Consider the following 25,395-nt stretch of genomic DNA (forward strand, 5'->3'; position numbering starts at 1 on the left):
TGCAAAGCAAAGAATTCCACAAATGCTTGCACAGTTGAACTGATTGTTTGAGGGGAAAAAACCATTAAGTTCAAGAGTATACAAGGGAGAGAAACTACTAAATACTCTCATAAAATATCCTTCAGGGTCACTTTCTGCCTAATTTTGCATGAGGTAACTTTAATAGCAAAAATAATGGCAAAGACAGTGGGGGGAAAAAGTGACAGAAAAGAATATTGAAGGGAAATAGTAAAAGTGGAGAGCGCAGAAATTTAGGAAAGTCAGGCTTGTATAAGGATTCTTTAACCATTGTTATTTATTAAAGGCCCACCATGTACCGGGTGCTGTATTAACTGCTGGGTACACAGTAGAGAACAATGCCATTTCCTGTCCTCAAGGAGGTAACAATCTAGAGCAAACAAGTAACCAATGAAGATAAACTGAAGTGGTAGGTGCACTAAACTACCCATTATACCATGGCCATTGCCTATATAAGAAACTCGACATTTAATTTGCCTTACTATAGTTTCAGGGAAGAAGAGGTGTTAGTGGCTAGATTTCTAGTGTTGTAATAAGCTATTTTACTGCAGGAATTTCAATAATAATGTTGTGTGTCTTAATAGCTCGAAGACTATAGATGCAAAACCAAAACCTCACGGAGCAAATTAAGCATTTGACAATCTCCAAGTTTTCCTTAAGAGGAATGGTCTTTACTTTCCTATCATCACCAGGATTATATACTCACAGGTGCTTAAATTTCTCCTGTGAAGCATTTATCACAGTAGTAATCCTTGGTGCAATTGCTTAATGTGTTTCTCCCTGTCTTGACCATGAGGTCCAAGAGGTTAGGAAACAGGTCTTCTTTGTTCGTCTTGGTCTTTCCAGCACAATACACTGCACACAGAAGGTGCGCAGGATATATTCATTAAGTTAGTTAAATTGCCAACACTTGCTTGTCACCCAATATCATTTAAATAAAGCTTCTGTGCCACCTGCAGTAGCTTTATCCTTCTGTGGTGCTCATTCCAGAATACAGTGTGAGTCCTGCACAAGAGCAAGCTACAGCTAAGAGGTCAGGAGAATGCACAGGGGAGCATAGGTAGTTTAGCATGTTGTGCACTGCACAAGGAGGTCCAGCCAATGCGTAGGTGTGCCCTGAGATCCAGCCTGCACTCCCTTCTCCAAGCCATGGTGCAAGGCAACATTTCATAGAAGGAAGGAGTACCTTTTTCTAATTCACACAGTAACCTTCATAATGGAAATTGGTTTTCCTAATTGAGCACACTGTACCCAAATATCAAGTGAATTTTAAAACTGCAATTGGAGCAAGTAAGAATTATGGATTGAAGGTTTCAACTACCAGTGTTTCATTTTATTTCATTAGATGTGTGGTAGAGAGCCTCCGGGTGCTTTTGAGGAAGGGGATAACATGGATAATATGGCAATCAGAAAAATGGACTTAAGAACAGCATTTGGATTTCCTCTGGTGGAATTTCTCTTTCACTTGCTAAGCTTCCATGAGTGTCAACACACTGAGCCCATTCCAATAGGATATTAATAAAATGAGTTTTTTATTTAATTTATTTTCACAGTTATTTATTTTAACTTTTTGTTTTGTTTTCAGAAGGAATCATTATGTTGTTTTTAGGAATGTCTAAAGCAGTTGTTAAAATACTAAACCATTATAATCTCAATGCAAATGCCACTGCATACATGAATGATTATTTTAATACTGTGTTATTTAGAATATATTTCATTTGCTCTAAAACCACAGTTGTGAAATTATTTTGGTTTTAAATACCTGGCTTAGAGCCAGAAACTCATAGGCAGTTAGATCCCACTAGTAACATCAGGGAAAATCAGTCAGTTCACAGAAAAGGAAACTAAAGGGAAAGCATTTAGGAGAGCCCTTGAAAGTGGAAAATGAGGAATCAGAATGACTTCAGGTTTTTAGCAGTAGAAAAGATGATTGTGATGACAAAGATGGTTAATATTATTGAGCACTTACTATGTGCTATGTACATCATTCTCTTATTATTCCTCAGAACAAAGAGGTGAAATAACTTGACTAAGGTCAGGTGGTTTGGCAAAGCTGGAACTTGAATCTTCACACCTGTATGAATCCAAATAAAATATCCTTAAAGGCATGCACTTTCTCAAGGTAATGCCACATCTGAGAATGTTGTTCTAAATGTGCAAGACCCAATGGTCCTGGAGACACTGTACCTAGAGAGGATAATTGACCATTTCTTAGGAGTGCATAAAGAGGTATAAAACTTTACTGTTGGTCCTCCTAAAATAGGACCCCACTAGACCCCCAAACAAACAACAAAAGAAGAAATGCACAAAATATGTACTGATGGACCTACACTGTCAATCTAAATGGAAACTTTCTGGCTGTGTTTTTAATTGGAAATGGAACCCTTCCCTTACCATCCAAATTTATTACAGTTACACATCACCCTCAGGCCTTTGTCTAGGAGACAAGTCAGTCCAGTGATGGATGAGGCAATATTTATACATCATCTCACAAAGTAAGCAAGGCTACTTCCAGTTAAAAAGCACTATAAGGTTCTTCTTAGAGTCCAGTAATGAAGACCTTGAATTTGGAAAAAGAATTTACAGACAGCTAAACAATTAAGAAGTATTTTAACTATGATTTTCATCTATGTTGTATAAGTCAAGGGATGCCTCTAAATCCAGGTGGCCAAATGCAAGGTTCTATTCTTAAAATGTGCTGTCTCGTACATAAGATCTAGTTAAGTAAGTCTGCTTAATAGTTTAGTTCTATGTTTATCCCTCCTGATTCCATGCTTCTTCCTGTTGACTTGGCAGTATGAGTATTTATTAGTTATGCTCAAACGAATTTGAAGAGATCTACTATTAAATCATTCAAAGATGAGAGATTAAGAACCACAGTGCATATATTTTAGCCTGAGCTAATTATGGTCGCTATGGTAGATCATAAAATCTAACTATAAGTGTCCTGGCACCGAAGGCAATAAAATAAATGCAATTTTAAAAAATACATCTTATCACATAATAGGAGGACATATATCAATAAACAAAGCAAAACAAAATGCAAAAAGAGCCCTTATAATCTGCTAGTAGGAGCACAAAGTGGGACTACTCTTTTGATGAAAATACCCATGCTCTATAACCCAGAATATTGGCTTCTGGATGCATATTTTGGGAAAACAAAACAAAACAAAAACAAAAACCTTGCTCCTATGCACCAAGAGATATTGTCCAAAGATGTGTCTTTCTTGTTGGGGGATTTGTAACTGCAACCCGCACCCCTCAAAAGAAACCAACGGCCTAAACGCCCACTAACGATGAACGTACTACCCCTATAGCATTTTTAAATGAATGAACTAGATCACACATATCAATGAAGAGAACTTTCAGAAATAATGTTGGATGAAAAAGGAAATTACAGAAGAATTTTTCAAGATTGTAATATTTTTAAAAAACACACAAAGCCTATGTTGTTTATGAACACATAAGCTTGGCATAAAAGTCTAAAAACCTGGGCTAGAAAGAAACACACCAATTTCAGGACAGTGATTTTCTCTGGGAAAGGGAGAAAAGGAATGGACTGAAGGATGGGGACAAGGATGACTTCAACTCTGTCAGGATATTCTGTTTTTTTTCTTAACCCCAACCAAAAATGTTAACATTGCTCATTTTAAGTAGTGGTTGCACATGTATTTATTACATTGGTTTTATTTAAAATTTTTAATTGAAAAAAAATTTTATGAGCGCTTCAAGATTACAGACCTCCAATATAGTCTGTATATCCCAAAGACCATGTCTGTGTTAGAGCAATAATCTTTGGTGTGAACGCTATGATCAGATTAACATATCCGTTTTAACAGTTCACTCATACATTCAACAAATATTTACTGAGCCCCACTAAGAGCAGACACAAGACAAAGTCCCTGCTCTTTAGGGTCTGTATCTTAGAGGAGAAAAACAAATACACCAGTAAATGCAGCATAACCAATAGTTATAATTGGGCTAGTATTCAGTCAGACGGTAGCCAGCAAGGGATAACTGTTGATGTCTCTTTTGTAGAGTTGTTGTCTAGCTGTTGTAAGGAAAATTAAGAACAAGCAAGCAGGCTCAGGTGATAGACCAGAGGTGTGGAAGAGATGCATTTTAGATAGGGTAGTCAGATAGGACCCTCTGAGTGAGAAGGATTTTAAGCAGTTTGAATAAAGATAGAAACCAACAATGGGAAGAAAATGGAGCTGAGGGTTTTCAAGCAAAGAGAACGGAGGCAGGAATTAACTTAGGTGCGTGAGGAACAGAAGGTGCAGCTAAAGAGGACTGAAACGGTGGGAGCAGTCAGAGTGAAGGTTAGAGGGGTACGCAGGAGTCAGAAAACATACTTCCATTTAGGCAGTAATAAGGGCTTTGGTTTAATTCTAAATAGAACATAAAGCTACCAGAAGAAAATACGGAAAGGACAAGACTGAGTTTGATTTTTAAAAGTTCACTTTGGCATCGATGACTGAATTTGATAATTGGGCAAGAGCCGAAGCAGGGAGACCAGTTAAGAGATACTGCTGGACTCTTGTCTAGAGATGAAGCTGGTTTGGACCCGGGTGCTAGCAGTGGAGGAGATGAGAAGTGGGGATTTGGAATATATTTTGAAGGTTGATCTCACAAAATGGCCAACACTTGTTGTGAGGGATATAAAGGAGTTAAGGATGATTCCTAGATATAGATATAGATATATAGTTATATATATATTGTGTTGATTGACTAGACAAATATAAGCTGGCATTTATGTATTTGGGAAAAATTAGAGGCAGAATTGATTTGAGGAGTTCTACCATAAAAGGGTTAAGTTTAAAATGCCTACTATGCATCCAAATGGCAATAGCAGGACTTGGATATATGACAGTAATTTTTACTGATAATGACAAAAAATCTAAATCAATACACTAACTACTTTTCTCAACACCTTGCCCACAAGAATATGATTTTGTTAACTAGCCAACAGTTGCTGACTTATTATTCTGGTTTTTAGATGGAGAGTACAATATGTACTCCGCTCTCTATGATTTCTAGCAGCTTATTTCCATTTATATGAACACATTAATGGAAAAGAAAGCAAGAATGGAAACAAACACTGTTGATTGGTTCTCTTACTCCTGATTGAAACCACTCATCACAAAATGTGTGTATTTCCAACATTCCATGCACTCTGTTTATAGAATCCAATTTCCTGAGCTTACTTCAGATAAAAAGGTCTTTTTAAATAACAAAATATTGTATCGTATTTCATAGTCCCAATCATAAAGGTGATTTTTAAAAAGGTTCTCACTATGGTTTCATCCCACATGCTATAAATATAATTAGAGAGTAATTCAGAGTAAGTTTAAGAGTGGGGCATGGGTGCCAGACTCTGTGGGTTTCTATCCTGTGTCCACTGCTTCTTTGGAAAAGTTAATTAACTTCACACCACAATTACGTCACCTGTTAAACAAGAATAACAATGGGGTTGAGAATTACATGGACCGATACAGCCCAAGCATATAGAACAGGTCATGGCACCATGTAAGTTCTAAATAAATGCCAGCTACAAAGAGTACTTTTTAAAATATAGCACATGTTCAATTCCAAAATTTTGCATTGAGTATTACTAAAGGCATGGCACTGTGCTGGACACTATAAGAAGTACTGACCCCAGTGATGGCTAGACAGAAAACTATTCTGAGCCAGATAGGTCCTTCGAAAAGAATACTTCCTAACACTGCGTTTAAGATTAGTCTTTCTAAACTTTGAAATCAAAATTCATATGGGGTGGTCCAGGCCACAATCACCAACCTCAGATTAACACATTGGCCACCAGCTCATTTTCTTTACATCATGCACACCTCTGCTTCCGCAGTACATGCTGACCACATAAAATGGATTCTCCTCTCCCTTGAGGGAGCTTGTAGATGGTCCATGATATGAATGACCTCGTTTATCGTGACCCTCAAAGAAATCCACAACTTCCGCATGTCACTTTCAAAAAGATTGAGGACCCATGGTATAATCTTCACATAATCTACACATTTTCTACCTCGACTGCTGGCAGACACTTTATAGATTTCCACATCTCACATTCATATCTTTGGAAACTAGGTACAAGTTAAATTATCTTTCTCTGAAATAGAGAATTTATTTTCTAGAACACTTCTAACTCTTGGTCAGGTTTTGTGTTCCTCTCAATTCTCCAGTCTCTTCTACCAATTTATGAATTCTTCCCTCGTGCAAATCAATATGGAAGAACCGTGACCACATTGTTGAAACACAAGGCTAGTTTTTAGACCTGCTTGAGCATTGCTTGGAAGTGTATTTGATTTCTTCATTTTATCATTTCCAAGAAGGAAAGGAAGCAACAGGAAAGAAGAGCATTGCATGTGATGGCGGAAAATCATTGCTCAGACATGATTTGATGATAATGTCAGCTGTTAGACCTCTCTGAGTACATCAGTGCTCTGGAACAAAAGTGCTATTTCTTTATACCGGAGCAATATCAAGCTCAATTCTTCATTTAATATTTTAGAACCCAGCTTCAAAGTAGGTCAAAGAATGAAAACCAACTCTGGTTTCTCCCTCAGCTCACATCTTTAATTTTCATGGAACAGACACTATGTGAATCTCTCTCTTCCCAGCAAAACAGAAGAAACTTGCAACCTGTCAATCTCAAGTAAGTTCTTTTCCAATATTATGCGTGTGAAACAGCTTTTATAATTTTCCCCTTTTGTAAGAAAAATAAATTTTGAAATTGAAAATGGCACATGAACTATCAGTCTGCCCATTGGTTTGGTTAGTAAAAACCAAAGCAGATTTCACACCATACAAGGGACATGTTTCAATATGCAACTGTTCATACAAGGGACATGTTTCAATATGCAACTGTTTCCAAAAGAAGGGATTCTAGGTAAATAAAAAAGGACACTTTGCTTAGGTAAATGACAACTTCACAAAGTTCTTACACTAGGACCAAAAAAAAAATACGCAGAAGGGGGCACTCAGATAAATCTTTCCTAGTCCTGAGATAATGGTTTATGCGCCGCAGTCCAGTGTAGGAATACATAAAAAATTTCCACAAAACGAAGAGTATAGAAAAGTCTCTGAAACAAGATCTGTTCTCCTGGGAGAAAGAATATTCATATGTTTTAGCTGGATTAAGTTCAGTGCTGTTTGTGTAAAAGATGTAAGTAGAATGACTTATTTTTTTTTAATTGCTGGCTTCAGCAGAAAAGTTAGAAAGGGGCCAAAAAAGTACAAGGGCGTAAAATCACTATGAGAAATAAAGAACTTCGAATGGCCTAGAAACACATTTAAAAATCAATCTTCTGATGAGGATCTAGTTACGAACACATTCTCATACCATGACGGTGGGAGTGTAAAGTGATACCTATCTTTTTTGGAGGACAGTTTGACAACCCTGGTCCAGAGCCTTAATGTCTATAAATGGAGGACGAGTTAAGGAAACACCACTCTGGAAGAATCGTACACAGCAGTATCACTTAAAAGCATAAAAGAAAGATGAATTTATAAAAGGAAATCACATGGCATGTAGAATGAAAATTTGAAAAAACAGTGCTACATATAATTTGTGGACCAATTATCAGTATATAATTTTTAATTACTTGTCACATAAGGAAAATGAATCGAAAGGAAGATAAAATACACAGGACATAGTACAACGAAAGGGAAAGTACTGTCTTGTGAAGCTTTTGTTCTAGCTGTGTGTGTGTTTACTGAGTTCCAATATAAAATGTATTTCTCACTGTAGATCAATTTAAAACAAGTTTTAAAGACCGGAGCATAGTTTACCATGTGAATTTACTCATCTTCCGTTTGTTGCTCCCATGGAGCTCTTCCAGCTTCACTCTCCACTGTGTGGCAGAAGCTGTCTTCCTTCCACCTCCAGAAGCACTCTCGAGTCCAGACAAAAGAGAACAAGGCCCAGAGGAGAGACTGCCTAAGTCTCACGTCCTGCCTCCTTACCAATCCCTCCTTCCTCACGATGTCCACCTCTCTCGTGATACCATCATAAGCTGCTTAAGTGGGAAAGTTAAACTAGAAGAGCTAAGTCAACTACAATGCTTTTTCTAGTTGTCTCTTCACTTAAAGAGAAACAAACACAATAGCATGATGACACAAGTCAAGAAATAGAAAACATCATGGAAAATCAAAAGCTATATTCAATCATTTGATCAATTAGTCAGCAGAAAGCATGTTCTTATCATGGACTGGTAGCCTAGGAATAGGTCAAATGCTATGAAGTATAAAATTAATCTAGTGCCTAGTCTCTGCTGAGTTTCTACCCTCTGTCAGAGTATACAGCACCATAGGTTCTCTCCTATATTATCCCACTTAAAGAGTGTGCTCTAGTTCTAGAGCCAGGATGTAGAACATACGTGAAACAAATCAGTAAGATGTAATGAAGCACAAAATTGTGGAATTAACAATTAGAGAACACAGGCAGGGCTGACTGTTTGATCTTTATAGATTAAGAGCAGAAGGAGTTAAAGGCCAAGAGGAGGGAAGCGGCTGTGGCTCAGTGGGGTTCCCGTCTACCATACCGGAGGTCCTGGGTTCGCGGCTGGGGGCCTCCTTGTGAAGGCAGGCTCGCCCTCACGCTGCGGAGAGCCGCCAGCCCGCAAGCGCCGCCCCACCCGCAGACGCAGTGAAGTGCCACCTGGCTCACAAGTACGGCGGAGAGCCCACTCAGCAAGGTGACCCAACAAAAAAGGGAGAAGCAAAACACAGAAGAGCAGGCAACGAATGGACGTAGAGAGCAGACAGCAAGCGAGCCGCAAGGGGGGAGGGGAAATGAAATAAATACAGACACAGAAGAACCCACAGCAAATGGACACAGAGCAGGCAGCAGGCAAAAGTCACAAGGGGGAGCGGGCGATTAAAAAAAAAAAGGCCAAGAGGAAAATATGAGCTGAAATTGACGAGAAGCTTGTGGAGAAACCAACTTGAGCTAGGCCTGGGAGGAAGGGTGGGATCAGATCGGGGTCAGTGTTGAAGAGCTCAAACTATTTTAAGCAAAGGGAATATCTTCTCTTTGTCCTGGTAAGAGAAAAGATGTGAGGAGAGGAGCTTTTGGGATGATGACACCCATCCTCAAGTCAGAGGGTCAAGATGCTAGTCTAAAACCTACTTCCTATTCCAAAAAAAAGGAGAGCAAACTCGCCCCAAAGTCTTGAAAATATGCCCAAGAGAACCAGAGTTGAGGGATAACCGACCAGAACCCCTTTAACCCCTAAAGCAGTCTGGACTAACTCTTGTATTCTTGGGATACTGCTTAGACCTTCTAAGTGATGTTCCTCTAAATTTAGAGGAAACAAGATTACCTCACAGGGGACACAAAATGACCATCATAAGGCAGTCATTATTTTGAAGTTTCACATTGTATCTTAAAAATTCTTTCAGTTTTGCATTCAGTTAAATACTTCCCCCAAATCCTTGCGTAAGAATGATCATGTTTATCTCATTCTAGCAGCTACTAAATTAAGCAGCATGTATCTATGCAGTCTAACTTACTAGATTCTGTGATATTTTGTTCCTCTTCCATTCTGCCAGATACAAAAAGTCATTCTACCCTTAACCAGGTCACTAGGCTTTCATTTAATTCTCTACCCACTCCATCCAGCTGTTTTTCCTCTTCTTTTTCAGGCAATGTTTAACATTAAGCACATGGCCTTTGGTAGTATTTTCCAAGTGCATTTCTACAAGTAGCAAACTATTGGTTTGCCGTTAAATTCTGAGAATTGGTCTTAATTCTCTGCTCTCCTACACTCAAAGTACTACTTTGTATTAATAAGGGTCAGGGACCATATATTATTTGACCTTGAGTCTCACTGCTGCTACCGTGTTTTGCATGTGCAATATGTTCTGTTCATTTCCTCTGCACACAGTAGTCTGTAATAATATTCATGAAACATTAGTCCAATGGAGAGAAGGGCACTTGTGCACATACAGAGCATTGGCTAGGAACATGTCCATGAAGCGGTTTTAGCTTTTGTTAGCTCCAACATAATTCTCACCAGCTCCCTTCCCCGACCTCTCCCTGTATCAGTGCAGCTTCAAACCAAATCCAGTAGCCCCCTTTCAATGAGGTTGCCAGCTGGAAGCCCCCTGAAGGTGCCACACGATTCTGAAGAGAAGCAGTAGGAAATAAATCTTGTTTTTATCCACATTTAAGTCTGGTTCAGAACTCTGAACTTCATGCGATTGATAATAAGGAGCTATTGTAGGTCCCTTAACAAGGAAACACTTGATATAATGATACATTAGAAAGAGTGATGTCCCTGGAACTTAATTCATCACAAACATAAATTAAACTTTTCTAAGGAATAATTTTAAATAAGGAAATAATAACAATGAAGTGTTAATAATGAAGGAACTGAAAATCTTTTTAAAGTCCTTTCTGGCATAATTAAGGAATAAATAAGTTCAAATGAAAGATATGGTTGTTATTAAAACTTCATTTATTTATTGAATTATGTTTCATGTGAGCAGTGTGTATTTTTAAGATTATTTGATTCTTACATACTTGAATGCCACTTTCAAGTTTTTGAAAATTGATATTAATTTCGTGTCATTGAAAAGGTACCTAAGTTTATCAAATTAATTCCACAAAGGCCATCTGATAACCACCAGATGGCAACCTGAGCCGATATCAAATCAGAAATTCCTAATAATAGCCCTGAGACTATGCATTTCCATTCACTCATCCATCCCATCATGCCTTTAAAATCATAGAACACAAACGCTTTCTACTATTTTGTAAATTCCACTTGAACATGGTAAAATATGCTCTACCCACAGTGCTTACACTAGCTAAAGTTGTTTTTTTTTTTCTTAATAGGAGCCTGTCTAGAAATGGCACAGTATGGAATGATCACCAATGGACCTGTTTCGGTGTTCGAATAAATTCCGATCAAGAGCACAGGCTTACATTAGAAAAATTTCCTAAAGAAAATCCATTTTCTTTTCAATGTCTGACATTTTATTTAGAATAATTATACCCTTTCTTTTAATTATTTCAGTAAACATAATGAGGGTTTTGCTAACTACACCACAGTGTGCTTTATTTTCTCCATTTTTTTAGTAATATGAGCCTAGTTGTAATTAAAGGCATGCTGCATTAATGATGCCGAAAATCTCTGAGGGAAACATTTAATGTCCACCTCATAATATTATGCCAAAATTACATGCACAGAAGACTTTTTAATAATCTTTGTTTCCTAATTTAGTTTTGATTGGCTATGAAATCTATAGCAGCACTCAAGGGCTCACATTTCTACGATCATCAGCACTTCTGCTCCATAAATTGTACAAATGCACATGACTTCTTCCGTCTGTAGGCATCTTTTCAAAGCTTCTTTAACTTATCCAGAAATTAGCTGCAGGCTGGAGATAATTGCAGATAATTCTGCCATTTTTAAGCCACTGGGGTGTTGCATAGAGATATGACAGTTAACTTTGTCTAAACACAAAGAACAAGTCACAGCTTCGTGTTGTCACGTCAGCTTTACACACAGGTTCAGATCATGTTCTCTGTTTTTTATGCAAACTGAAACAAATTGTAGTCATGAGATGATATATGTTTTCTGACAAAGCTGTGCTACCTGGAGCTTTTAATGTGGCTTGAAGAACTGGATCTATACTAGCAAGCTCTTCCAGCATTAAAAAACTGTTAGTCTTCTCTCCCTTCGGATTCCTCCCCCTTCATAAAAGCAGAGGCCTTTTTTAGTCATCAAGCAAATTAGAGGAATAGATTATATTGAGAAGAAAATGTATGGTTCTTATCATACACAATCCATATACATACAAACAGAATGTGTGTGTGCATTTGCATGTGTGGGTATCCCTATTCTATTACCATAATTAGAAATGGCAGAATGCTCACAGAAACTAATGTTTATAAATGTTGGTCCAATTAATATAGGACAATTTAAAATCGCTTGACATGAAAGACTAATTAACTAGGGCATCAAGGTTAAGAAGCAGAGATCTCTTTTTCCAATGGAATTGACGGCCACATTCGTGTGCTCCTTTTTCCTAAAATGTCATTCTACGTTAAAGCAAGTGCAGCATACACGGATGGTCACTGGTGGATAAGGATGGAGTAAATGCAAAAAGCAGCAACAGACACTTTAATGCATTGCCAATGCACTTCGACTCTATGTTAAATAATTCGGCTATGGGAATGGCAGCATATTTCTCTGACCGAATGTCCCCTCGGTGCTCAGAATTGCTATAGTCATAGCTAATAAGGGTGTCACTAACTGTGCAGGTGATTACGGAAAACACTTTGCAGCAAACATTTACATAGAGGAGCTGAGTGGTGATCGTGCCCATGTGGCAGGTACCCTGATGTAATAGGCCATAACGACTCTCGGGGAGGGAGGTGTAAGTCGGAACACAAAGGACTTTATGGATTCCCATTAGACCCTGGGCTAAGGAGCAAGCACCTAAACAGGTCTGATATGACAGTGCCCTGAGACAGCTTTGTGGCTTTCTGTCAGGAACTCTTACACTAAAGAATATTACGGAAAATCCAAAACAATGGGGAGAATGTGTTGCTATATTAGTCCATTATTATTGACTTGGTATATGATATGCATCCACATAGCCCCAAAGCGTACAGTTAAAGAATAGATTATTAAATCTCCTGTGCCAATAATACACATATTAAGGAATACAAATTAAGTACTGATAGGAAACATCTCATAAGCATCACACTCTCCCTTGGAAAACGATTCTGCTTAATGGCAAGTTTAAACACACCCAGGTTTCCAAATATCTTCATCGTATTAGCATGCATCCTTTTAAAAGGATTTTGTGTAAACAGAGAAAGGTAGATGTTACTGCACTTAGGAAAGCTGAGGGATATCATTTTAATTCTTTTTTCTCATTGGGTCTCTTAGATCACTTAGCTGGTGAACTGGAAGGAATCGGCCTTGTTTCTTGGTCCTTGTTTCAGGACCTCAGACCAGGTCCTCACAGAAGGCAGGCAAGGCAAGCCCTGTAATGGGCCCTTTCCCACTCACGATGGGAGAATGAGGGCTGCTGAAGACACCAGGTACACCCTTCACTGTGATAGACAGGAGCAAAGCTAAGCAAGCAATCTCTTGCCAGAGGCTGAGAACAGGTAAGCTACATGTACAAATTACCCTGTGAATACAGTATACAGGGCATAGGCAGGTGGAAACTGAACCCTGAGAAAAAATATTTGTTGTTTTACTTAGATCTGTAAATTATTCAACAATTCCAGAAGAGGCATTATGTTATACAAGTGTCATGCAAGCACATTACATAGAGCTGGAGTGTTCTTAATATACGAAGAACTCATCCTCTGCTGAAGACTGCATAACCTACCACCTGAATGGCAGTTTCACCCCAGATTTGCAACCAGATCTTAAATTTGATCTTTTCAGGAGAAGTCATTAAAGACCTTGAATAAAGTCAACAAATTCCCCTGCTTTTCTACAGAATTCTTATAGCTCGGCTAATGTGTTTGAATGAGCTCCTTTTCTGGAAGTCTCTACTTTCTAAAATGCAACTTCTTTGCAAAGCACATACCTATTTCCCAGAGAGACGGGTCCTCTCTTTGAAATATTTAGTCTTTTAGGGCACTTTAGTCATAGTGACACCTAATAGCTAAGCTCTTTTTCTCACTCTCCACAAAATCAGATTTAGACTATAATTCAAACCAGTCCCCAAAGGCACTTCTGAAAAATAGCAAACCTTTAGCTTTTAGGTGAGAACGCTCTTTATTGCTCAAAATTGTTTCCGGTTACAAAACCTTTTCTATAATGCTAGTTTTAGGATGATCTTATGCTAATTTAACCCACTGGGGACTGAGAACAGATGCTCCTTTGATTAATAGTTTTACTATCCTGAAAATGCCAGGCCAAGTTCAAGATAATAAAGTCAGGTAAGAATACTATTAAAACCTGCCATACTATTATATCTATTATGTGAGAAAAATGGGATCACAGTTCGTGTATCATATAAAAATGACCTATAATAAAAGACCACAACATAAACCAAATGAATATGCTGTCTGAATTCTACAACACATTAATTTACATCATTTTAATTATCGATCTCTTTACTAATACTTCATAGGTATATGTTCAGCTATATCCTTAGTGAAGATTCAATGTGATGCTCCAATGTTGTGGTATTTAACTTTCCACGCCCCCAAAAAGGATCCAAACCATGAGAACAATGAATTCTGTAATGTTGCTCATCGAAAGGATAGTATCTGAATTTGTATGCCCCAGATCACAGTTTTCAGAAAGTCTGTTTTAACATTCATCTTTAAAATATCTATAGAAAATTGTGACCCTTGAAAATAAGGACTTGCACAAGTTAGCAAATAAGACTTTACTGGAAAATTTCTCAAGACATCAGTACCTCTATCCTCCTCTGCTTCTCTTCTCACTGATCTCCTAACCAATGACTTCCAAATCACAGCAGTTTTCAAATGAAGACAACCACAAGGTCTGTTTTAGCCTTGCGCTATGGAACTTGGGTGTATGAAGAAAGCTTTCTGTTTTCAAGAGTTCGTTTCCCAGTGGATTTTATCTTGATCCTAACTCCTATGACCTAATCATATTCCCAATCTCCGATGTGAAATTTCACCTTGAGTTGGCTTTTCTTTTCATAATAATATACACAGTGCACCAATGTATACATAATTGCCACAGTGAACCTTTGGGTGCAGGGAAGCAGAGGGTAAGTGCCAGTGCATTAGTCACACTGTGAAAATTCTAATTCCAGGAAGTGCAAGCCTCCACTGAGAAGGAAGCTAGCCTGTGAACACAAATCCGCCCCCTGAAGGTCCAGCACATTGCATGATTGAATCTTCACACTCACCACAACTGTATGCATATACAACCTGCCCCTACTTAATATGAAATAATCTACTGAAAAGTGTTGCCTCACCATTGCACAGAATGTCTCCGGAGGGTCTCCACAGGTAATATCCGGAGGATCCAATTTCACTTTCAGATATTTTGTCATGTCCATGGATTCCGGCTGGCAGGCCATGTAATCCCAAACTTTTCCTTCTTCTGTGTAAATCTGAGTCTTACACACATCATAATGTCCCCACACCAAAGGGTAAGGCTGCATCACTGAGGACACTGTAACCCAGAGGGCATGGATGGACAAGAATCTTGACAAATACATCTCTGATTTCTTGGCAGTCTTTGTGGTAACTCAAGCAAAGTTTGCTGATCTGTGATCTGTGTCTATTTTACATATACATACACATATATGCCTATATGTAGGTAGGTCTGTATATGAAAAAAAAAAAGAGGACGAGACCTCAAAGCAGATTCCACCTCCAAATGTGAAGTGTTAAGATACTGTACATGTTCGGGTATATCGAGGACTTTGTTGGACACCTAACATACTTGTGTGACAGGAGTTAAGGACAACTTGCAGCTTTTTCTTTGTCCTAGCACGTATCTAGTAGACTTAGTTCTAGTTTGGTTCTTGTAAAAGATGTAGCAGATAATTGAGCCAAGAGATGGGTCTTCCGTTGTCCATCCGATAACTCTGAGTGATCCTCGGTGTTCACGGCTCACGGGGGATGCTCAGATGCGCTGAGATATCAGTATCTGAAGCCAAGGGATGAGTGCCTATAGCCGGTGTCTGCTTCCCATCAATCATTCTTTTCTTCTGGCACCAACACCCTTTTAGAAACAATAAGAGTAAGAGTTATTGTCCCAGAATCAATGCATTAAGAAATGTATGATATGTTGACATTTTGGAGATCTGATGCAATATAAGTCAAATTGGTGTAATATGGATAACCTTTACTCAGCGGCTCTGCTAGAATGAGCAAACCACAGAACTCATTCACATTGGAGAGAATTTTAATATGAAGGATTTAACCCTTCTACAACAAAGACAGATGTGTGTGTGCTCCAGGTAAGTTACAGGTTTTCACTTCAAAAATTATATTTCCATCTTGACAAAACTGGTAGGAAATGGCTAGATTTAAATAGTTCATGTATATTGGCAATCTTCCAGGAGAACTACAGGGGAAAGGAGAGCTTTTATGATAATGATAAAGACATGACAACTACTTGTATGCCTTTTGTCTCTTGGCAAAGAGACCCAAAAATCTCCAAATTCCTTGTACATTTCTTAGCTTTTGTTAGCTGGAGTGTAAACTAGCACTGTTGCCATGAGCCTGCCCCTTTGGATTTGTTCATTATACTGGAAGAATCCAGCATCTTTTGTTTAGCTGTATTTAGTGATAAATATAAGTCGGCTCTCTGAAAAATTATTCAAAATTAAAACCAAAGGAGCAAATTTTCCTTTCATATGAATTTTCTGTTTTCTTACATCTTTTTATAGCCATTACATCTGTATTTGCAGTTACTTTCTCTAACAGAATGGAATTTGTCCCAAAGGCGGATATTACACACTGCTTTAAAACTAAAAGCTCTGTAGTAAAATGCACAATTTAAAATGCACATATAAAAATATCTGAGGGTGAGTTAACAAGCCATGAAGCAGAATAATTCTAGGAGAAAATAAAAATTACTATTAAAAAGCACTTTGAGTTAACTGATAATGCAGTCTACGTAATTATGAGTAGGAGTCAATGGTGAATTTAACTGGCAACTTTTCTCTTTTGAGATCACTACCCAAACCTAAACAAACACTAATATTTTGATTCCAGGTATTGAAAAAACTATATTTGCTCAGTTTGACCTTATTCATGGTCCCCATATTTAAGTATTTTTTAAACAATTCAAAAAGGATCAAAAAAGCCTACCATTTTGGAAAATTCCATTATAGACTCTTCAATTCACATTAAACAGTTTAAATATGGAAGTTCACTATCTTCAAACAATCTTATAAAAGGAATTCTCTACATTTAAATAATGTGCCATCTTAAAATGAACTAAGCCTCAGAGACTATGAAATGCCAACAGATGGTTGGATTGTGTTTCCATAGCAAAGTAATTTATAATAATTGCTTTATGGATGCAAGTGCAATTTTCATTATATTCAATTCATAAAATGTTATCATACAGTTGCAATTTGTGATATTTTCTATTAGGAAGAGTGTTGAATATTTTAGTTCCTATGAAGTAATAATTAGCAGTTTGTCTAAACATGTATAAATTACAGATTTGAATCTGCTTCTTCCCCATAATGTAAAGACTATACTGTCTTGAATACATCTTGAAATCTTAAGCTAAAAAGAAAAAAAATTACAGAGAAGCATGTGTTGTGGCTATTATAGCCTCCATTTCTTTCAGTTTCATTAGCAATTTGTAAGTTGATATTTTCAGAAACATCTAATAATTTTACAATTAATCATGTGAAAAGCTGCTAAAATAACACAAATTTACATTTTCTAGATGCATTTTTCAAATATGCTTACTACTTTATTATGATAAGAAAAGAACATTTTCAGCTGTGGGGAGCTGGGCATTACAACTGAAGCAGTGTAAAATCTACTAGACCAGAAAATATTACCTTCATTTCTTGGTTTTAAATATACAGATACTTATTTACTAAGTACAAGGCAATATTGAAGAAGTGCAGTGGACTGCTGTGAGTTTGAATAGAGTGAGCATCTCGTGCCAAGTTTTTATATTTTCAAAGTATGGCTTTAGGTATATAATCTTAGCTCCCTGAGATTAGTCTTCCTATTTTTTTAAACCAATAAATGTCATTCCTCAGCCCATTTATTCTTAGTTATTCTGTCCTCATCCACATTTCACCTTAATGCAACCACAAAATAAAGGGTGACCATACATTTGTACATGAAAAATTTGGACACTAAGGAAAAGTGTGTCCCTGACACAACAGCCATCCCAGTGGAAAGAATTCTCATTAAGGTATACTGGAATTATAATGATGGTCATTACACAGAATTATGGACTGCACCATTGATGGAATTTAGAGAACTGACAAGGAAAAATGCAGAGGAGAGCAAGATCGCTGAATATTAGGCAGAGGCAGGACTGACGACAGACGACCCTGACAAGCAGCAGCCAATTATAACTTAAATTTCTGGCACATAACCAGTTGTGATTAATAGTTTTCCATTACATTACAGACATATTATTAATGTATTAAAAATGTCAAGCTTTGGCAAGCACCAACATGACAATAGCTCAGTTAGACTGCAGAATTTACATTTAATGAGCTCCCATTGACACAGAAAAAGATATTGACCACGGCATATTACAGCTCACGAGCAGAGGGGTACCTAAGCTGTTCCTTAACATAATTATTTGAATTTTTATTCTAATTTTTATGTTTCTAGTACCACTTATAAAGTGACCTTTTTTTTGAGGTTGCTCTACTTTTCAGTTAATACATGCATTTTTTAAAAATCCTCTTAAGTTAAAATGACTAAGGAATTAAATCCGATATATGAACTTCCATAATGCACAGTGGAAAAGAAGCCTCTGTCAAAATCAGGAATTTACTATCAAAGTATAATCATGAAGTTTTTGAAGCAAATAAAATAATGTAAAAATAGCTTATTATTTACACCTTAACTTCCATTACCTAATGGCACTGGCTCCTGGCTTTCAACCAGGTTAAAATGATCGATACCTTCTTAAAAGCTGGGTCATCAGAGCAAATAGCTCAGCAAACTGATTATGAGAAGGACAGTCAATGACATATTTGGGGACTTAATGTACGAAGCCTTCCCTTCTAGTCCATAAGTGAACTAACTGTCAAGTAGTGCGGGCTTTGAATTTGTCTCAGGTGTCCGGATCCCCTAAATGTAAGCAACTTCAGAAGCGTCCTGGGCAGCCTCAGATATAGTTCCTTACTTGGCAAACCTTGGGCACTCGCGGCAATCAAATAATGCTATCAGCTCTACCCGTAAACTAAAATACTGAGAAGTCTTTTTCGAGTTAAAAAAAAAATTAATATGCTCTGAGCACTCCTTAGATCTCTAACTGGTATACAGATGTGCAGAGCCGATGTAAAAATACAAAATTATGCTATAGCCCGCAAGGTGATAGACAGTATTGATAAGCACTTAAACAGGCTATAAAATGGATTGGCATTCATGGAACACACCTTTCTCCAGAATTCTGTAGCTAATTCCCTTCCACCTTGGATTAACTTTGCATACACTAGTAGGCAGCCCCATGCCTTCATCAGAAAAAAAACTTATTACATGGGAAAAAAAATTACATGGAGGCGATAATGAATAAAAACATAGACACTGTAATCCAAGCACAATTGTCAATTTCATCAACATCTGAGAAGAAAATATTGCCAGAAAATCTACTAAATCTAGTTGGCGTTAGGCATTCATTTTGTTACATAATCTCACTAGCAGGTGGGGGTGGTGTTAGTAGGTTATTTATTCCAGAAATACTCAGCTCTTCAGGGGCACCTGAAATAGACAGCTATTGACTCATTCCTCATAGACATTAAGCATTTTATAAATATGCATGTTTCTGAATGGGTAGGAACAAAAAGAAAATTGACTATAATCATATTCCATTGAAAAATCTAAAAGGGTAAAAATAGCTACAAAGTCCAAAACCTATCAAAATTAACAGCTTCTAACATAGTTATAAAGAGATTTGCTATATTACATATTTTATCATACACTGACTGCCCTTTGCACTTATTTGTTGTGAAGAGAGCATTTTCTAGTTATATTTATGGAAAACATATATTTCTATTCTCTTGTTAACTGTCTCTCAAAACATAAGGAATTTAATATGTACTGCAACATCAGTGACACATCTTACTCATACTTGATTGGATATTATGAGCAACTGCCTATCATGAGATTCTTAATAAAACCAAATAGCACATCTTAGTATTTGAAAGATCTCTATTCTCACCAAGAGAAGACTGATTAGAGAAAACCAGATAACACATTTTGCAGGATGTTTGGGATGGGATAATATATTAAATTATATCAGAATCAATTAAGCCTAGAAAAATTCTGTGTTTCATTCCCAGATGAATAAGAAATTTTTCATTCTCATTTAAGGAAGTTCAGAGATAAAAGATCCCAGATACACGTTTGAGAAAATCTACACCCACCTAAAGTTCTGAAACAGGAGTGTGGATTCTGAAAATGAAATTATTTTTTAAAGTATGCTTAATCTCTTACTGAGCTATAATGTAATATAATTCACGCACACATATTTTTCCAGATTAACATACATTTGACTTTCCGAATTACATGAAATTTTATTTCTTTCTAAGCGACTTGATACTGTTGTCACCATAAAAACTCCTTCACATCTATACAATTACAAAACCAATCAACTAAATGTGTAATCACTTAGTGTATTTAACGTATTAACTGAAGTTTTTTCGAATAATAATGGGAATTTAAAAAACAGGTATTTATTTGCACGGGATGACAAACATAAAAGAGGAAACAGCAAAATACATTAGGCTCCTCCTGAAAAAACCTAACGAATCATTTCAATACACATTCCCAGTAAAAGCTGAGAAAAGAAAAATCTTAATTAAAAAACAGCTTTTCTGTAAAAAAAAAAAAAAAAAGGAACTGCTTTCTTACAAATTTCTCAAGATAATGCCTTCTAAATTCTGCAACAGGAATTATCACTAAATTAACAGACAATACCTGGAATCCTGATCCCCTCGTTCGTTTTTAGTGGTGAAATATATCTCATTTCATGACATCCATAAAAGAAAAGAAAATGCACCCGTGATATATATATGCTGCACAACATCATATGCGAAGTATTTGATGCATCTTTTGTTTGTATGCTGATCCCCACGGAAAAATCCAAAATTTATCTCAATGAAAAACTGAAAGTTGCTTATCTTCGAAAAGAATCTTGCATAGTTATTTGAACTTCCTTTCTTTTGCCAAAGGGAAAGGGTGCAGGGTAAAGCATTCAAAGTGAGACAGTTCAAAATACTTAATGAAATGTGTGATTGCTAATTCCCCAAAAGTTAGAGATGTTCCTCAAGGGCCAGTCATATCATACAAACCTTGTTTCTCGCCACCCCCCTCTCCCAAAAAAAAAGGGATTTCTGGAAAACTTTTTCTAACAAGTTAAACCAGTAAGCATATTTGAAACACTGATTTTGTTGGAAGCTCTTTCTGGTTAACATTTTTCATTTCTGTAAGATAAGAAAACTTTCAGTATTTTCAACCATAAAATAGTGCCATATTTCTAGAGCAAATCTACTGCCAGTTTCACCATATGTTTAGTGGAATTCTAAGTCTTACTCAGAATTTTCCATTCCAAAGATTGACAAACTGTTATGGTAACGAGTGGCTCCATTATTGGAAGAGGAAGCTGTTCTGAGTTTTCCTGCAGATATTTCAGTATTCTTGTTGTTGAATCACTCCTGTTTTCCTTCACAGAAACATTTAAAGGTACCCTCAACTATCCCTTCGGGTTTATAAAAATCTTAGCACCACATCATTAATCCGAGTGATTTGATGTCCTTGGCCTTAAAAAACAAAAAACAAAAACAAAAACAAAAGAAACCTGGTTCCTAATGTTCATGCCAAGAAGTTGATGAGTACGGCTTGAAACATTATTTATGATCTTTAACTTAATTAGAGCGGGGTGGGGGTGGTGAGGAGTAGGAGTTTACATAGGTGAACAACACTGCGAAGAGTTTCAGTGTTGTGCTGGAATCATCATTCCCTGGGTAAAGAAAAAATGGAAGAGGAAGTGTGGAACAAAAGCCTCGACATACTGGAAATCTATACATGATGCAATGATGAGAATGCAACCTCCGACTTTTCCAAATAAAGTTGCTTTAAAATCCCCGCTAGGAATTTTCCTCCGTTGTCCTGTGAAATGACAACCTGCTCTTAAGTCGATTTCTGGAGGAAAAAAAAAAAAAGGTCCCCGGATGAGGTTACTAAAATAAACAGCAGAGGGCGCAGTTTCTTTTTTAATCTAAGTTTTCCCTTGTATGACTCACTTAATTGGTTATTTTGGGCCCAATAATATTCAGTATTGTTTGTATTATATAGAGATATCCACAGATCCATACAGGAGAGCAATTCAATATTCCCAGACGAATCCATCAACCGATTAATGTATCGGTAGTAAAGAATCTGAGAAAATACTCCAGATCTCGCCAAGTCTTGCCTCTCTCAATTTACCTTTCTCCCGACCTGCAGAGAGTGATATAGTAATGCTTTAATCTCGCACCAATAACGGAGATTAAAAGAAGGGGACTTCAAAAGCTCTCGGTATGGCCACTAGCTCCACAGGGCCAGCAACCGGGCAAGTTTGTTTGTGTGTGTGATTTTTGGTTTGGTTTTGTGTGTGTGTGTGTGTTTTGTGGTTTTTTTTTGGTCTTCTCTACCCACCCACCCCCCGCCCCCCAAGCAAAGACAACTGGACAAAGAAGAGGGGGAATATCCTCCAGCTCGTTGTGTGGTCAGATGCCGGTGTGAGAGCGAGAGCGCGCCCTGTGCACGGCAGCCCGTCGGTGAGGCACCAGCCCGGTGCCCAGGCGCTCGACACGACCCACAGACACGTAATGCGCTCGGGGTGCACACCCAGAAGGGCCTGCGTGTGGGTGTGAGAGTGTGCGGGCTGTGTGCGCGCGGTGGCTCGGCACGCTACCTCCTCCAGGCGCTTCGCAAAGTTGCTCGCCCCCCCCCGGAGCCTTCCCTCCCGCCTGTGGAGTGCATGGGCGGCTGAAGGGGGGAGGACGCCCGGAGGAAGAGGGGTAGAGACGCGTGGGTCGCGGAAGGAGGGGCAAGCAGACCGCACTTACCGGGGAGCCCATTCGCCCTCGCGCCGGGCAGGAGCCGAGCCGACGGCGCGGGACCACGGCCCTGCCCAGCCCACTGCGCCTGGGGCGGCGCCCGGGCCCGGGGCTGCTGCGCCCGCGGAGCCTCCTCCCGGGCGCGGGCGCGGCGGGGGGTAGAAGGGGGTGTGGACAGGACCGGTCCCCGCAGCCTGGGGGGTCCCGATCGCCGCTGGCGGGCGGCGGTGGAGGACCCCGCGGACCCAGAGCCCCGCGCCGCGCGCCGCTCCCCTGCGCCCATTTACCTTCGCCACGGGCCCGGGGTGGGGAGCCTCCTGCGCGTCGCCCCCTCTCGGAGCCGGCCCCGGGAGGGGGAATTCCTTCCAGTGGACGTCCTCTTCCGAAATGCAAAAGATCAGTGACTTTGACAGGTAGATGAGGAGGAGGGAAGAGGGGTGGGCGGAGAGGAAAAGAGGATGAGAAAGGTGCCTCTCCCTCCAAAAATACAGTGATATTAATAATCAAATCGCCGCCTTCGGGAGGTCTGGCCAGCCCGGTCCCCCGCTCGCCGGCTCTCCTCCGCACCTCCTCGCGCCGCTGCCTCTGCCACTTCTCTCCTTAAACTTTTACTGAAGGTTTTTTTTTTTTTTTTTTCTTTCCTATTTCTATTTTTTTTTTTTTTTTTTAAGCCGCAGGATGATTTCCTGATTCCCGGGTATCAGAACCAGCGGCCGGGCGGTTCTACCCTGCTTGGCCCCGCTGGCATTTTATTTCAGATGAAGACGTTGAGCTTAGTCGGAAGGGACATAAATCAGGACAATTAGCATTGGCGCCAAGGAGATCCTCTAGTACCAATTTCGCCCGGGCTTCCTTCGCGCATTCCTCCACTCAAGTCAGAAATGTCACTGCACATAGCGCTGATGGCTGCGAGACGCGACGCACCCCAGGTCCGGTTGATGAAATATACATGGCCCGCGACGCTTCTGGATTGCGGTGCCCGGGCTCCCCGCCCCCACCCGCCGTGCCCGGCCGGGACCCCGCTCGGCGCCCGCAGCTAGCTCTCGGCAAACTTAGGGGCGCGCGCCAATTGAAGAGTGCGCGCCGGGGCGGGTGCACGGAGGAAGAAAGACGCAAACCCGGGGAAGCCGCAGCCCTCGGAGGGGTGGCGTGTGCGTTTCACTTAAAAGCAGCTCTTCGGCAACTGCCAGCAAGTGGAAGGATTGCAAACCTTCTACTACCTCGAGACCTGGCCGCTCCGAGCGGTCCTAACTCCGTCCGGCTCGCTCGTGCTGCTGCTGCTCCGGCCGCCGCTCCCGCCACCTCGGAGCGCCGTGGCTGCACGACCACCCTCTACCCGCCACCCGGGCTCGCCCCAGACAGGCACGGTTTTTAATATTGCCTCATGTACCTCCCATCTCTGCCTCTGCCAGTCCCACCCCTCATTCCTCCTTCTCCTCCCAAACAGTTCTCTAAGCACACCCCTAGCCTCCGGCAGGGATTGCGGTTGTGTTTTTCCACCAACACTTTGTGAGTCCTGCCAGCGGCTCCTAGAGTGCAAGCCTCGAACCTCCTCGTTGAGAAAGTCATTCCCCTTTAGAAAGTTCAAGGTTCAGAAGAGGCAGGGCTGTCAGCCCCTTTGGCTTTCTCGAGAGAAGGAATTAATGCCCCCAGCCCCAAGGCCGGATTCGCCACCAGTGGGAGCACGAGATCAACTGGGATCACAGAGCTACGTGCCAACTGTTTGCCCCACAAGGAAAGCACAGGGATAAGAGCAACCCCCCCCCCACGCCCCCCAACCCCGCCGCCAAGGTGCGCGGGGGAGGAGGTTAGTGGCTGAAGGGTACCTGGGGGAGAGGCTGTTGACCTGATCCTGTGGCCCGGTCCTCCTGGTTCCTGAGCAGCCAGGCAGTAGGCAGGGATTCCAAGAATTCAGGCCTCCTTCCAACACCTGAGGGGCGGCAATGAGCCCTCCTTCCCTTCGTGCCCTCCCGTGCAGAAATCTGGGGAGTTTTGTGATTCCCTCCTGACATTGCCAGAGTGAAACTTCTGGAAGTGGTTCTTGCACAGAGAAGTGATCATTTCTGGCTTCTCACCCAATCTTAGCCATATTCTTCCAGGATTGAAGTGTCCTGGTTACAGGGAGAAGCCTCTTACCCACCCCCCCACCCCCAGCCCTCGCTCATAGGCCAGCCCTTCCTGTGGGAGCATCTGGTACAGGTCTTGAGAAACAACCCCCCCGGTGGCCTCCGGACTTCTCCTTGGCTTCCTGGCCTGGAAACTGAAATGCAGACAGATCTGTCTTTCCTTTGCTCCTGTCCTTTTCTCTCCAGCCAAGGAAGCCCCTTCTTTTGAGCTCTCATTCTCAGCTTTATCTGAGTTCCTTCTTGAAGCCAACGAAAAGAAAGGGGAAAAAAATCCATACAGTGCTTGGGAAATCCTTTTCTGGGATATACCAAGAGCTTTCTGTTGATTCCTGAAGGGGTCAAGAGTTCCCTTTTCTCTCACACACTCTTAGAACCCCCTTCTTCCAGGAGCCTGCCTCATTCCTGGGGCTTGTTTGACTATGGGACAGACACTGATTCCTAATACTTCTGACACGGGGAGCGATTCTTTTAGTTTCCTGGGCTACTCAAGCAACTACATGGAATGGGTGGGGTT

At 40.0% G+C, this 25,395-nt stretch overlaps 1 protein-coding gene across 5 annotated transcripts in view; it reads right to left on the reverse strand.

The window, feature by feature from the left end:
• NTNG1 (netrin G1) overlaps positions 1-24,162 on the reverse strand; it is a 356,764-nt gene extending 332,602 nt beyond the window's left edge. For all 5 annotated transcript variants that reach the window (XM_058303107.2, XM_058303105.2, XM_058303108.2 and 2 more), the window contains exons 1-2: positions 23,043-24,162; positions 14,965-15,719 (exon numbers count right to left, since the gene is read on the reverse strand). In XM_058303107.2, the coding sequence (XP_058159090.1) occupies positions 14,965-15,210 (246 nt within the window). In that variant the 5' untranslated portion in view covers positions 15,211-15,719; positions 23,043-24,162. The remainder of the gene's footprint in view (positions 1-14,964; positions 15,720-23,042) is intronic.
• Positions 24,163-25,395: the final 1,233 nt, after the last annotated feature.

This window comes from Dasypus novemcinctus, chromosome 9, assembly GCF_030445035.2.
Source record: "Dasypus novemcinctus isolate mDasNov1 chromosome 9, mDasNov1.1.hap2, whole genome shotgun sequence".
NCBI classification, from domain to species: domain Eukaryota; kingdom Metazoa; phylum Chordata; class Mammalia; order Cingulata; family Dasypodidae; genus Dasypus; species Dasypus novemcinctus.